Here is a 12,570-nt window from a genome sequence, read left to right on the forward strand (position 1 = left end):
GGCTTTATTTAAACAGGAAAAATTAACAGATTCCTGAGTCTCTCACATATACTTTTGGTTATCAGAATTTTATCACAGACAAAAAGGAACATTTCATGGAGGCTCTTATTAAAAAGTTGGCAGCTATCAATGTGTTGGATTTTCATATACTGCAGAAGACAGCAGCATAGTTTAATATCCTCCTGCTCTGTGTTTTCCTTGTGGCTTTTTTAGTTTGTTTTGTGAGGCTTTAATTGTTGTGAGGTTGTAATTGTTTTGTTTTGGTTTGAGTGTTTTGTTTGTTTTCTTTAAATATCAACCTCTTTTTTGTCTTCTTGATAGATTTAGAAAAGAGGAGCTAGGTGAATAGCTTCTTAGAAAATCCTCTAAGAGAGGAAAATAGAAGGAAAGATCCTTATCTTAAGATAATTTTCTTAAGGAGCTGTGGCTGGGCAGGTGTGGATGTCAGTAAAGCTAACTCTCTATTGAAAATGGCCTTTCCAATCAAATGGAAAAGTCAAGCAATTTGTCTGAACAAATGAGATTGCAGTTGCAAATCCCCTTATAGACATCAGTGTATAGCACAGACTGGTGCCTCACAGCAAGAAATGGTTTGAAAGGACAGGTACACTTGCAATAACTGGAAAGCCCGTAACAGGACCAGAAAAAGGAAAAGCCTGTATTTACTTCTGCAGCGAGTGGAAAAAACTAGCCAGTTTGCTAAGACTGTTCTCTGCCAGCTACATCCAGTCTTGCAGTCAGAAGAGACCCAGAACAATGACAGGGATACCAGGGATGGGGTCATGCCTCCACATGGGCTGGGGACAATGCCCTAGAGAAATGCCTTCGCCCACTCTGCTTTGCATCACTATGATTCACACATACTGAAAGACAGACCAGGGGTATTTGCATCAAAGCCTCTCCATTTGGTGGTGTTTTTTTAATCCTACCTGGTAAAACCAATCTACATGGTGGACTTTTATTTCTTTCACAGAAAAATCTACGTTTTTTGTCTGTGGATACCCACTGCAGACAGATCTGCCTGCAGCAGTGTCACAGACAGAAACCCTAGATGGCTTTACAGTAGTTAAGTATAGTATCTGGCAGCATAATCTGGAGCAACACAAAGGTCAGAAAAAGCTACAAAACCTGGTTCAGAAGCAGACCCCACTTCAGTTTCCCCTGACACACTGCTCCTTGGGACCCAAACTAGTCATGGTTAAACTTCTGCCCACCACACTAGTACAGACCAAAAGGTAGTCCATAAATGACCTGAAAAGTTTAATTTCAGTGCAATCCCATACTGGGACAAATTTATGTTGATATTCAGAAGTTACTTAGAAGAGGAAGGAGAATTAAAACACTGGGCATAAGACGTGTCCTTTCCTCTTTGACATCCAAGTTACCCTGGCTTAGTTTGCCCCATGAAGACAGCAGGGCTGCCCTTTCCCTTTCACCAAGTGGCCTACTCTGAGCTTTTGCTGCCTGATTGTTTAAATGCTGCTACAGCTGCAACTATTTGGCAAAGGCAGAGTTAATAAAAACAATGCGGCAACTATTTACAAAAACTCCATTACTGGTGCACTCTGGACAGAGAGGTATGCTGAATTTTAGGAACCACTGAAAAAGCCTTTTTTTGGTCTGCTCTCTCTTCTACCTGTTTTTAGTATCTCAGTCAGAAGCCTGAAGCTGCCAAAAGATCCCAGAATACTCAGAACAAAAAAGGTCCTGACAAGGAAATCAATGTGTCAAACATACATGGAATATATTTTCAATAATTTATAAAACCGTGCTTTTTCTGACCTAGCTTCCGTATATCTATCACAGCAACAGGGAATTAAAATCCAAAGGCCATATTTTAATTAGTTTTCAGATTTATACTGCCACTGGAAATACATGAAGTAGAAAAACACATTTTTCTTGATCTGCAAATGATATTCCTTTTAATACACAATTTCCCACCACTACAATTGCTGACACAAACACCATTAGATTTGAACTTCAATAGGATTTACTTGGACCAGAGGCAATCGGCAACAAAAGAATTTTAATGACTGTGGGAGGATCGTTGGTATTTTAAGAAATGTTCTAAAACCTTTTGAAGATTTGAGATAAGTAAAAATAAGTGGGGCAATCTTTTTCCCTAAGTACTTTGCACCACGTTTTCACATAGCAGAAGTGAATTCTACAACTGCACAAAGAGGCTGGAAAAATCTGAATAGAAGACCAAAATTTAAAAAAATTCTGAGATGACAACAAACAGCTGGGAATGATTCTAAGGAATACAGCAAATGAATCCTTCTATTCTAGGCTCTGTTTTTTATTCTCTTCACTCACTGGTGCTTTAATTTCATTAGCTTGCAAAGAACTACTCAATTCACAGATCAGACTTCTTAAGGATATAGGAACAACATGTCAACAACACAAAGCACTAATAAAATTGTTATATAGCAGCCATATGCTCAGTGAATTCCTCTAGCAGAATTACATAAGCAATGTTCCTCCTATAGCATTTGATCTGAAAAATTGCACTTCATCTTTTAGAAGAAAAACCTCCTGTTTTCAGGCATGCTCCTGGATTAATATACCTGACAACTGAAATTTAACTGCTGTTAAGAGTTCAAAAGGTTCACCTTTTTGAATTGTTAAGTGCCTCCTTGGATTGAACTATATACCCGGACAACAAAAATGCCCCCTGTCAGTCACAATGATGACAAAAACCTCCTTGGGCATGGGTCTTCACAAGAGGCCTTTGGACCCACCCATGTTCAAATAACCACACCACTCATATTTTCAAGTTATTCACCCATGGCTTCTCTAAACCCACCAGACTTCCAGCAGGTTAAACTAGAGTGAATTATTTGCTGTTATTTTGTAACATCATCCTCCCACCCTATACAGATGAGATTCAATAAAAGCATGCAAATAGCAGTGAAAAGAACCCTTGGAAAGGGCAACTGCCCCAGCCCGAAAAACCCAAAATCCTATAATAAAGTGTCTATGATCTACTTTTGTGGGAATGTTAGGGGCAGGAAAAAGTGCTCCTGCTGGATCCAAGGAAGAAAGCACTCTTGGGAAAAAGAAATTGTTTTTCAGTCAGATGTACCCTGTCTTTGGAGGCAGTCTTACCCCCTCCTTTCTTCTGCTTACCTGCACTACTTCAAGTATCAAGCAGGCACTAAGGAAAAAATATGAGTGGATTAGTAAGAAGATGCTTTTAAATTAAAAAGTTCATACAGCCTGTTCTTCTGTTTCTCAGTACAGTCCTATGAATAAAACCAAATCAACCTGAACAATCACTTGCTCTAAAACACAGTCAGAGAAAAGACCAGTTTTGTTCAAAGCAAGTGGATATATTCAAAACCCTGGTCAACTGGCTGACAATGTAATATTTATTTTCTCTGCCTATTCCACCTTCCACAGTGTCCACACAAAACTAGCATGACAGTTCAGGTGGATTTCAGTTTTACTGAAAGCAGTGTCATAACTCCTACTTCATTCAGTGGAGGCAGGATTGTTCACTTGTTTCTCTTCCCTGTCTCAGGCACTGAACTGCCTATTCCAAGCAATTTTCTGTGCGGAAGCATAAGATCCAAACATCTCCTCAAAGCAAGAGATGCTGGAAACACTGGATTTTGCTGAGCTGACCCTCTACCCTCCATTTTTTCCCTGTCCAAATGGGAGAATATCATCCCTTAAGTTACATTTCAGTATGGTACAATGAAGAATATATATATCTCTGGGTTTTTTGTTTCATTTTGTGGCGTTATTTTTTTTTTTGTGAGTGTGGGTTTTTTCCTTCCCCCCCCCCCTTTTTTGTTTTGTTTGTTTGTTTTCTTTTTGTTATAGAGACAAATTACAATGATGAAAACAGCATCAGGAATTTATTGTTGATATATTTTACTTTGTTAGGAGAACACGCAGTTTCTTGGAAAGAGGTCCCAAGTTTTTTATCAGCAGGATCTCACCTTTGCTCACATTTACCCCTCTTAATGAGTTTTGTTTACTATCAGTGATTCTTGGTAGCTGATATTCACATGAATTACATTTATCTTCAAAACAGCCTCATATGAAAAAGAAAACACCTGTTAGCTTAGGTATTTATAACAGTGTACATGTGTGGCTATTATCGGTAATAAGGTCCAGTCATTTGCAATGGGAAAAATGTCAACTTTACAAAAAAAATTGTGCCTTGGTTCTTAGTAGCCCACTGCTTCTGAAATGAGGGAGGCAACATTTGAATGGTACCCTACGAATACTTCTCAGTGCAAAAATGCAGAAGGTGTTTTGTTTTCAATTACAGGAAAGGTTCCATAAACACATACCTTTTCTTTTTTGCCCTTAAAAATGCATATGCTTTTTGCCATGAACAAGAAAAGCATTCCAAGAATATGCCATAAATACAATTTTTGCAATCTGTTAACCTGACTGTAACCTTTTAAGAGCCTTAGGGATGTATCCTACTTTAGGAACTTATCCATAAAAAACTTGGTAACTCTCACATGTTACAAATTTCATACTGTACTTCAAAGAAGAACCTTATATACATTGTGACTAAAGTACTGTTTATTTCATAATCTAGACAAACACTGGAATACAGTCTATGTTTTTCTACTTTCCGGCAGACTTTACAAAGAGCTTTTTTTTTTTTCCATAATTAAAACAATCTGCATACACACAGAACATGCATCCTCTAACACCAGTAATGAAGGTAAGAAGAGTCAGTTTCCTCATCTTCCTATTGACTGTGTTAGAAAAAAAATACTTTTCTTTTTACTGTAGTTATGACAGTGTGACTAAGGATACAAAGACTAGAGCACAGTTTTACTCCCTGCACAGAAAATGTTCATCACAAGCATGCTGATGGTGATACATATTACATGTCTATTAAATGATAGGCATATTTTTATCCCCTTTACTCCCTTTTTAAAAATACTAAGTGGCTACATGTAAATGCAGTGAAGCAAGTATAAGCTTAATTAATCAGAGTTGATTCAGACTGGCACCAAGATGCAGCAGAGTCCAACAAAGTCTCAGCAAGGCTTTCCATGGGCTATTGATGGCCTCTTCTGCAAAGCAATTATCTTCTACTTTTTCAAAGTAGAAATCAAGGGCTTTGCAACATGGCCAGTCCTGTGGACAGGGCAGTCTGGAAAAGATGCACTTGTAGTCCGTTAGTGTTTGAGAAAACATGAGTGGGTTACCTTCGCTGGGGCCACGCGCCCGCCCGCCCGCAGCACGGCCTGCGGTCCGGCCGCGGTCCGGCCGCGGGCTCACACCACGGAGTGGTCGTTGCTGTGGACGCCAGCCAGGATGGTGTGGTTGAGGGAGGAGGCCGAGCGGTCCGAGCCTTCGGTGGGGCCATTGGTGCTCTCGCTGCGCTGGCAGCACAGGATCTGCTTGAACGTCGCACTCATTTCCTTGTCCCGGTAGGAGTATATTATGGGGTTCATGGCAGAATTGAACTCTGCCAGGAGCAGGAAGAATTTTTCATAGGCCAGGACATTGCACTGGGGACAGCAAACATCAAGGAGCAGCAAAACTAATCCTGGGGTCCAGCAGATAATGAAAGCACCTAGAAAGAGAAAGAATGGACAAAACACAAAGTCTACAAATATACTAATGTACCATTACTTGTCAAAATACCATAAGAACCATCCAGACTGAAGCAACAATGGTTAATTTTCTCTTTCAGGAGCATTGCTCCCACACTCTCTTTTCATTGACCCGATGTGAGGGATGCCTTTCAAAGATCTGTAAATGGTTATGGGCAGCACATCAGAAGAGCAAGACACATCCCCCAAGCCCCAGCTCCAGCCTGCTACCATCTGAAACTCTGCTTGGCAAATACATTTACATTTAAAGTTGATAATGAGGAACATTTTTTCCCTTCAGCTAGAGACCTCTGACTAATCAATCTCTTGATCAGAAGAAACAATACTGCAATTTACTTCTCAAACTAATAATAACAAAGAAAACCTTTCTGTGAGTGCAGTGACTGAAGCATCAGTAATAGAAAAGGAGTGGCACAGGCAGCAATTCTCAAGAGAAAGAAAGCCTGGGTCTTGTTAATCCATTTCAGTGCCATTATGTGATGGAAAGTCCTAAACACACATCCTTCTTGCACTGAAATGCTGTCCTTCAATGGATCTACTTCTTTTCTTAGGGCTCTATTCAGTCAAAATTCAGAGGCTCATCAGGCTTCAATAGCGTCAAAGCCACAGAGTCTTACACCGATTAAAATGCTTCCCCCCTCCTTTTTCCTGTTTTCCAAAGCTCTGAGGAGAACAAAGCCCAGAACAAAATTTAGAGCTGAATGCAGAAATTAAATCAAATGCTTTGTACTTTATTGGGAGTACTGAATTAAAGGAAGATTGTAACTCCTTGCAGGGCTAGAGAGGCTTTAAATATAAGCTCTGCTGGGGAAACCCTTACGCACCAATCATGTCAGAACAAAGACAGGGCTACTGAGATTTTCCAGGCTGCTTTACTGAGGTGGAAACCCATGTCTTATCATCACTGAGCAGGATTAGCACAGGCAGAAGCAATAAAGACTTCCCAGCACTACTCTGAGAGCACTGTTTTCAAACTGGTTCTCCTGTCACTGTGGTATTTATTTGTTTACTAACTGCTCCCGTTTTTATTACAGTGATGATCTCTTGCAGTGCTAGCACCTAAATCAGTTCCCACACCAGACAGACTTTTTGTCAAGCCTGCCAAGAAGGTGCCAGCAATTTCCAGCTTGGGCAGTGACAACTCTAAGCTGTGCAGTTTGGACAACAAACCCACCTAGATCAAATAGAAGATTTTCCAAAGGGGTCTGCAAGCCTGCAATATATACCAGGTGACATTCATTGGTTACCAACCAGGCAACTGCACACACATGCTTTTTATACATCAAAAAGCATCCCTAAACTGAGTTTGCTTGCAACTAACGGTGCCTCTAAATGCCTATTGCTTTGCTGACCAATAAACCTCACCAATGGAAAAAAGCTGGGGGCTGAATTGCCAGCTGCCAGGTCAAAGCATCAAGCCCTTTCACCAAATGATTTTGTTAGGGTCTCTGGCAGCAATTTGACAGCATGGGGATGAAACTCTCCCACACTGAGATGGCATCAAACACATGAACCCACTTCATAGCTTTTGTCTTTTTGTACCTCTTTTGGATTTCAGCAGTACTAGAAAAGAGTAGGACTACAGGCCTTTGTCCTTTCCTTGTACCTGTTGCCATAAGAGTAGAAAACAGAATCTCTTTATTTGCGGTATTGTCCATGCTGATAGAATCTGCCCCCTGCACAGAAAAGCTCTGCTGAGCTGCTTTTTGCAGAAACTAAGTCATTAATTCAAATTCAACCACTCACTGTTGAAATTGTGCATGTTGACTTTGTTCTAGTTTAAGCATGCATTTTCTTCACTATAGGGTGCCTTGGGAGAACAACATCAGAGATGGGAACACTGCAAGTCATGGGATCTACATTGAAGGACAAAAGACAATGACAGCATCCTCACCAGGCCTGTAGCAGAAAAGTCCAATGTGGAAACAATGGAGCTAGCAGGAAAGCTCTTATAGTATTGTTCAAAGCTGGAATTGAAGGCTTCCAATTTTCCTTTTTTTTTTTTTTTTTTTAAATCTGTTACTAAGAACCAACAGAACATTCTGTTAGCATAATTTTTAATATGTTAGAAACAGCAACCAAAAGCTCTGTGGTGAGGCAGATAGGAATTTGCTCCTGAGAAAGCTCCAAAGTCATCCAGAAAAATCCACTGCACTGAACACCTGTCTCAGATGGAGTTCCTGAGCCTCTCTAGGCTCTTCAGTATCTCAGACAGGTCTGATAACCTACGTGCCGACGCTTGATTAGCTGCACTCAAGAAAAACTGGACTGTGGTTGAGCAACCAACTAATTGCTCTGTGCAGCTCAAGTTACACTGAAAAATGATAAAAACAAAAGTTGCCTTCCCACCCAGCTCTGGATGGAAGTCACCACTATGCAAATTGTTACTCTTCTGCTCCTAGCAAAACATCCCCCCATGCTAATGGCTCTGACAGCTTATTAAATGCTTGTAAATGGTGACAGTGCCTCAGCTTTGCTCACTTTTTATTTAACTGTAGGTACACCGGAAAATACTGAGAAGCATCACTCACAGTAAGGATGTGTTTGAGTTAGGTACAGAGGAAAACATAAATGTCAGGCTCTTAATACTTCAGATTTAGGAAACTTCATCTGTTAAACATGGAATTCTTTTTCCGCAAGTAAAACAATGATTTAATTTATTTTTTTTTCCTCTTACTAGAATATTTGTTGAAGTAAGCTGGAAATGAGATTAAATTCTTCCCCTCCCAGAAATCTGTTGTGAATTGACTTCACCAAGAACGAAGATCTAAAAATAACACATTAAATAAAACAGTGATAGCTAAAAGCTTCCTGCTGCCATATACTGGAAAGCCCTAAGCATACACCAAAATATTGATGATTTTCTGCTCAGAATCAGAACTCAGAGCAGTCTAAAGTACACTGTTAGTAATTTGCAGGGGTATCTTATAATTTTACAAACTTGGTCAAACCTAATTTACAATGACATACAAAACAGACCTGTTGCATTCAGTAACTTGAACCTTTGTGGAAATGCCAAAGTCATACTACAGTACTAGGAGAGCCCAGTGTACTTGAAAAAAAGTGCAGACTTTATGTCTTTGGGTGGTTGAAGAGTACTGCTCCCTGGACAGTGAGCACCTTGGGACACTACCTCCAGCCCTGACAGTCCTTGAAAGGCAACGGCACTGCAAGAAGCTAAATGAGCTCTTCAGCTGCAGTAGAAGGAACATTTCCATGGAGCATGGCCAAGGTCTGTTCTGAGGGTCAGACCACAGAGGGCTGGGTGAAGAAGAAATGCCCATCAGGCTGAATGTCCATCAGAAGTGAATGGCTAGCCATTAGACAGGAAAGCTTGAAGGAACCAGAGAAATAGCACATCTTACAAGACTGAAGGGTCCCTGCAGACTGAGAAACATGTTTTACAGCAGGAATGAGTTATAAAAAAGCATTTATAACCTAACCTAATCTTTTGCTGAAGTGTGATACCTCTCATCCCAAAAAGAAATGAAACTCCAACTCCTTGTGCATTGTCTGTCTTGCAGAGTTGTGGTAGAAGCCTACTGGAGGCTTTCCAATGTCCGTGATATGACTACATCTCATCTGTTTAGAACCCTTGTCTAGTGCATCAGTGCAGATTATGCTTCCATGGCAGCTGGATGTTGGAAACCCTTGGGTAAATGAGACAAAGCCTCACAGCAAGGTTTGATTGCAAGAGAGCAAAAACTATTGTAGGCAGTAGACATATGAAACCAGCCATGATAAATCACACAAAAATCACTGAGTACAAGAACAAAAGAGAAAACAACTCCAAAAACCGGCAGCAGAAAATAAATAAGCTACATAAGAATAAACACTGATGAACTAGTGACTCATTACTAGGATACCAGACTGGATGGCTACTCATGGATCTTCTTGTGTTAGCAGGCAAAGTGTTTCCTAAGCAGCACTCTTTTTTTTTTTTTTAAATTTTTTGGGGTTTTTGTCTTTTGCCTTGGAGAGCCTATGTCTGTGTTTATTCTGTGAACATTTGTTTTCCTCTAACTCAAAAGAGCAAAATAAAAGAAGCACTTCTGCTTCTGCCAAGTCACACACTGCTGTCCTTCAGAGGCTCCAGAGGGATGAAGCTCTTGTTAATGCACACCTATTCTGAAACACCCTTTTTCTCTACCTTAACCACACTGTGTCCCTCTCATGTGCTCTCTTCTATTCATCTTGTGTGTTAACCCTGATATCTGGCATGGGCTCACACTCACCCTGCAAATTCCTCAGTCTATGTGGAGAGGAAAAATATTGAAAGGGCCTCTTTTAGTGAGTGAGAGAAGGGAAAAAAAAATCTCTCCTGTGTTTGCCGTTTTTTTAAGATTACAGGAATAGAAAAAGGAACTAGCATATCAAAGACAACAGCTAACTACAGGAACATTTATAATCTGCTGCTGTTGCTGCTCTCCTATTCTAGTCCATCTGCTGTCCTCTCTAAATCCCCTCCTGCCCTCAGAGTGGTACTTGTGACAGGCAGCTGCACCCCCTCTTCCTCTGGGACATCAGTGTCTGAGAGAGGAAAGGACATTGAACATCACTGCTATCACTGTTATCACAGCTACCAACAGAGAAGAGTCCTTCTGCACTTGGTGCAGGCTAAAAGCAGTGCTCTGGAAGAATGATTTGTTTTAATTAACAAAACCATAGCCAAAAAGGGCTGCAGAAGTGCCTGGCATTTTTCACATTCTGATAAATTCACATCCTCATCAGGGAAGCCACCTGCTATACTAGCTGAGGTGCAAGCCCATCAGCTGCAACACAACTACACCACTTCATGCCCTAGCCATCTGCAAATTGTATCAATAGTCCTCCTTATCACACTGAGGATTATCTTGTGCATAGCACAAACAGAGATAAATACTGCAAGCAATAGTGCCTATTTACAGTTATGCATTGTTTCCCCCAACACAAACACGACAGCATGAAATCTAAAATGAATGATTATAGATGCCAAAGATCATGAAGAGCATTTATCATGCTGTAAACATACAGAGTGTAGGAGTGATTCTTCTAATTCTAGTCTGACCTAATTTTTCCTAATTTTGACACAACACTATTACAATAGAGCTAATAGGTCTTGGTGGATGAAAACATTGTTCTTGTTTTATGCATTTTCTGCTGGAAATAATTAACATGGGGCAATGTTTGTTTTAACACATGGAATTTTCATGTGAAGAAATAAAATGTGACTACCACATTTGGATCAGATTAATAGATTTAAATAATTGTGTGCTAAATTTGACAAATTCTGAAGAACTTTATATGTGAAACAGTTGCCTCTCCATCCACAGACTCCAAAAGACTTGAGGAGGACGACAGTGAAGGAAAGCCCTTGAAAAATACCCCAGGTGGGGAAGAGCTGCCTACAGGGTACCGGTTAAATAAGGTGCTATCAGAAGCTTCATTTACTCAAGGTATCTTTATTTAAGGAAGCTGTATGAATTCTCAGAGTGAGAGGTTCATAGCACACTCCTGCAGTTTTTTGAAGGATTGTAAAATGCTGCCTTCTTTGACATGCCTCTGGGAGATTTAACACTTTGGGTGCCTTTGTGTTTCAAGCCAAACATTCATCTGGTGAGACTGTGTGTGAAAGAAAAAGGAAATATCTCCAGAAGGAAAGATGGGATAGCAATGTAAAACAGGAAATGAGAAACAGGGCAAAGGTAAATAAAATCTACATTAATATTCATGCAACACTATCTTACATATACTTCTCTCAGATGGTTTGAAGCAAGAGGATGTGAACACATAAGAGAGAATACCACCTAGAGAGCATATGAAAGGAGCTGGGTGATACAAGCCAGCAGCTTGTCTTTCATAACACGATATATGCCCCTCCCTAGGGATCCATGTTCTAGTCTCCCAGGAGCTGAGCAGCTCTAAATGTGCAAGTTCTAGATAAAACCCTATGCTCAGCTTTATCAAATATCTTAACTCCACATGAATTCTGTAACTGACAGGTTTAGGAGATTTTTCAGTCTACTGTACCCATGTTTTGTAAAGGCATTTTAGAATAAACTGGTTACGCTATTATTGCATCAGATCCCTGATTTCCTACCCTTTCCACAGTTACCTGCATGTGCACAATCCAACCTCTTGCTGAATCTTGTTCTAGGAATTTCAGCTAGCAAGTTTAGCCAGACTTTGTACAAAATAATGGCTGGATTGTGTAGGAATAGAGAAATCACATCTTGTTCAAAAATGTGTTTCCTCTTCTCAGCAGGAATTCAGAATGCGTCTGCTTCAAACATCTGTCTTCACCTTTGAAGGTGCACAGAATTTTTTGGTGCTTAAGGCATGGCTATCTTTGTCAACAAACCATCCCTTTTCTGAGGAATCCATCTGCTTCCATCTTCACACATTTGTCTGGTTTAAAACATGTTAATGACTTAACATGAAAGCAGCCTTCAGGCTCTGACTGTGCTCTGGCTGGGAGGAGCAACAAGCCTTGACCCCAAAGAATGAAGTCCTGTATGTGTTAGCATCACCTCTTTCTGGGCCTTAATATTTAGTATTTCATGTGTGTCTGTTCATGTCCTCGTCACCTTTTTTCATTTCAGAAAAAATAAAGTAAAAAACTCTTTCTAGGGGGACACAACATCTTGACTACCAATGATACTTCTGCTAGCACCTAGACTCCTTTGCTAAAGACTGGCCTCTGCTTTACCTGCTGTCTTCCAGTACTCATGTCAGCACACAAATATTTTGGTGAAATCTTCAGCTCAATCTTCTTTCAAACCAGACACACTTTGGTGCCATACCTGCTACACAGAGGATCAACTGAAGAAACATCTGACCTATTAGGGTGTTATACAGGGAGCTGACAACAACCATTAGCCGATAATTCCATTGGCATCACTAGCTGCATGACCACCATCTCTGAAGAGATGGTGATGGAGATACGTGGACCCAAAATGCCTGTGATCGGTAGGGCTGCATCTACAGTGATGTACCT

The 12,570-nt window shown here is 40.4% G+C and overlaps 1 protein-coding gene across 4 annotated transcripts in view; it reads right to left on the reverse strand.

Moving 5' to 3' along the window:
* Positions 1 to 3,844: 3,844 nt before the first annotated feature.
* LPAR1 (lysophosphatidic acid receptor 1) overlaps positions 3,845 to 12,570 on the reverse strand; it is a 67,652-nt gene continuing 58,926 nt past the window's right edge. For all 4 annotated transcript variants that reach the window (XM_021525009.3, XM_077790314.2, XM_085566200.1 and 1 more), the window contains one exon: positions 3,845 to 5,554. In XM_021525009.3, coding sequence (XP_021380684.1) covers positions 5,253 to 5,554 — 302 coding nt within the window. In that variant the 3' untranslated portion in view covers positions 3,845 to 5,252. The remainder of the gene's footprint in view (positions 5,555 to 12,570) is intronic.

Source organism: Lonchura striata, chromosome Z, assembly GCF_050655825.1.
Source record: "Lonchura striata isolate lonStrDom1 chromosome Z, ASM5065582v1, whole genome shotgun sequence".
NCBI lineage: Eukaryota > Metazoa > Chordata > Aves > Passeriformes > Estrildidae > Lonchura > Lonchura striata.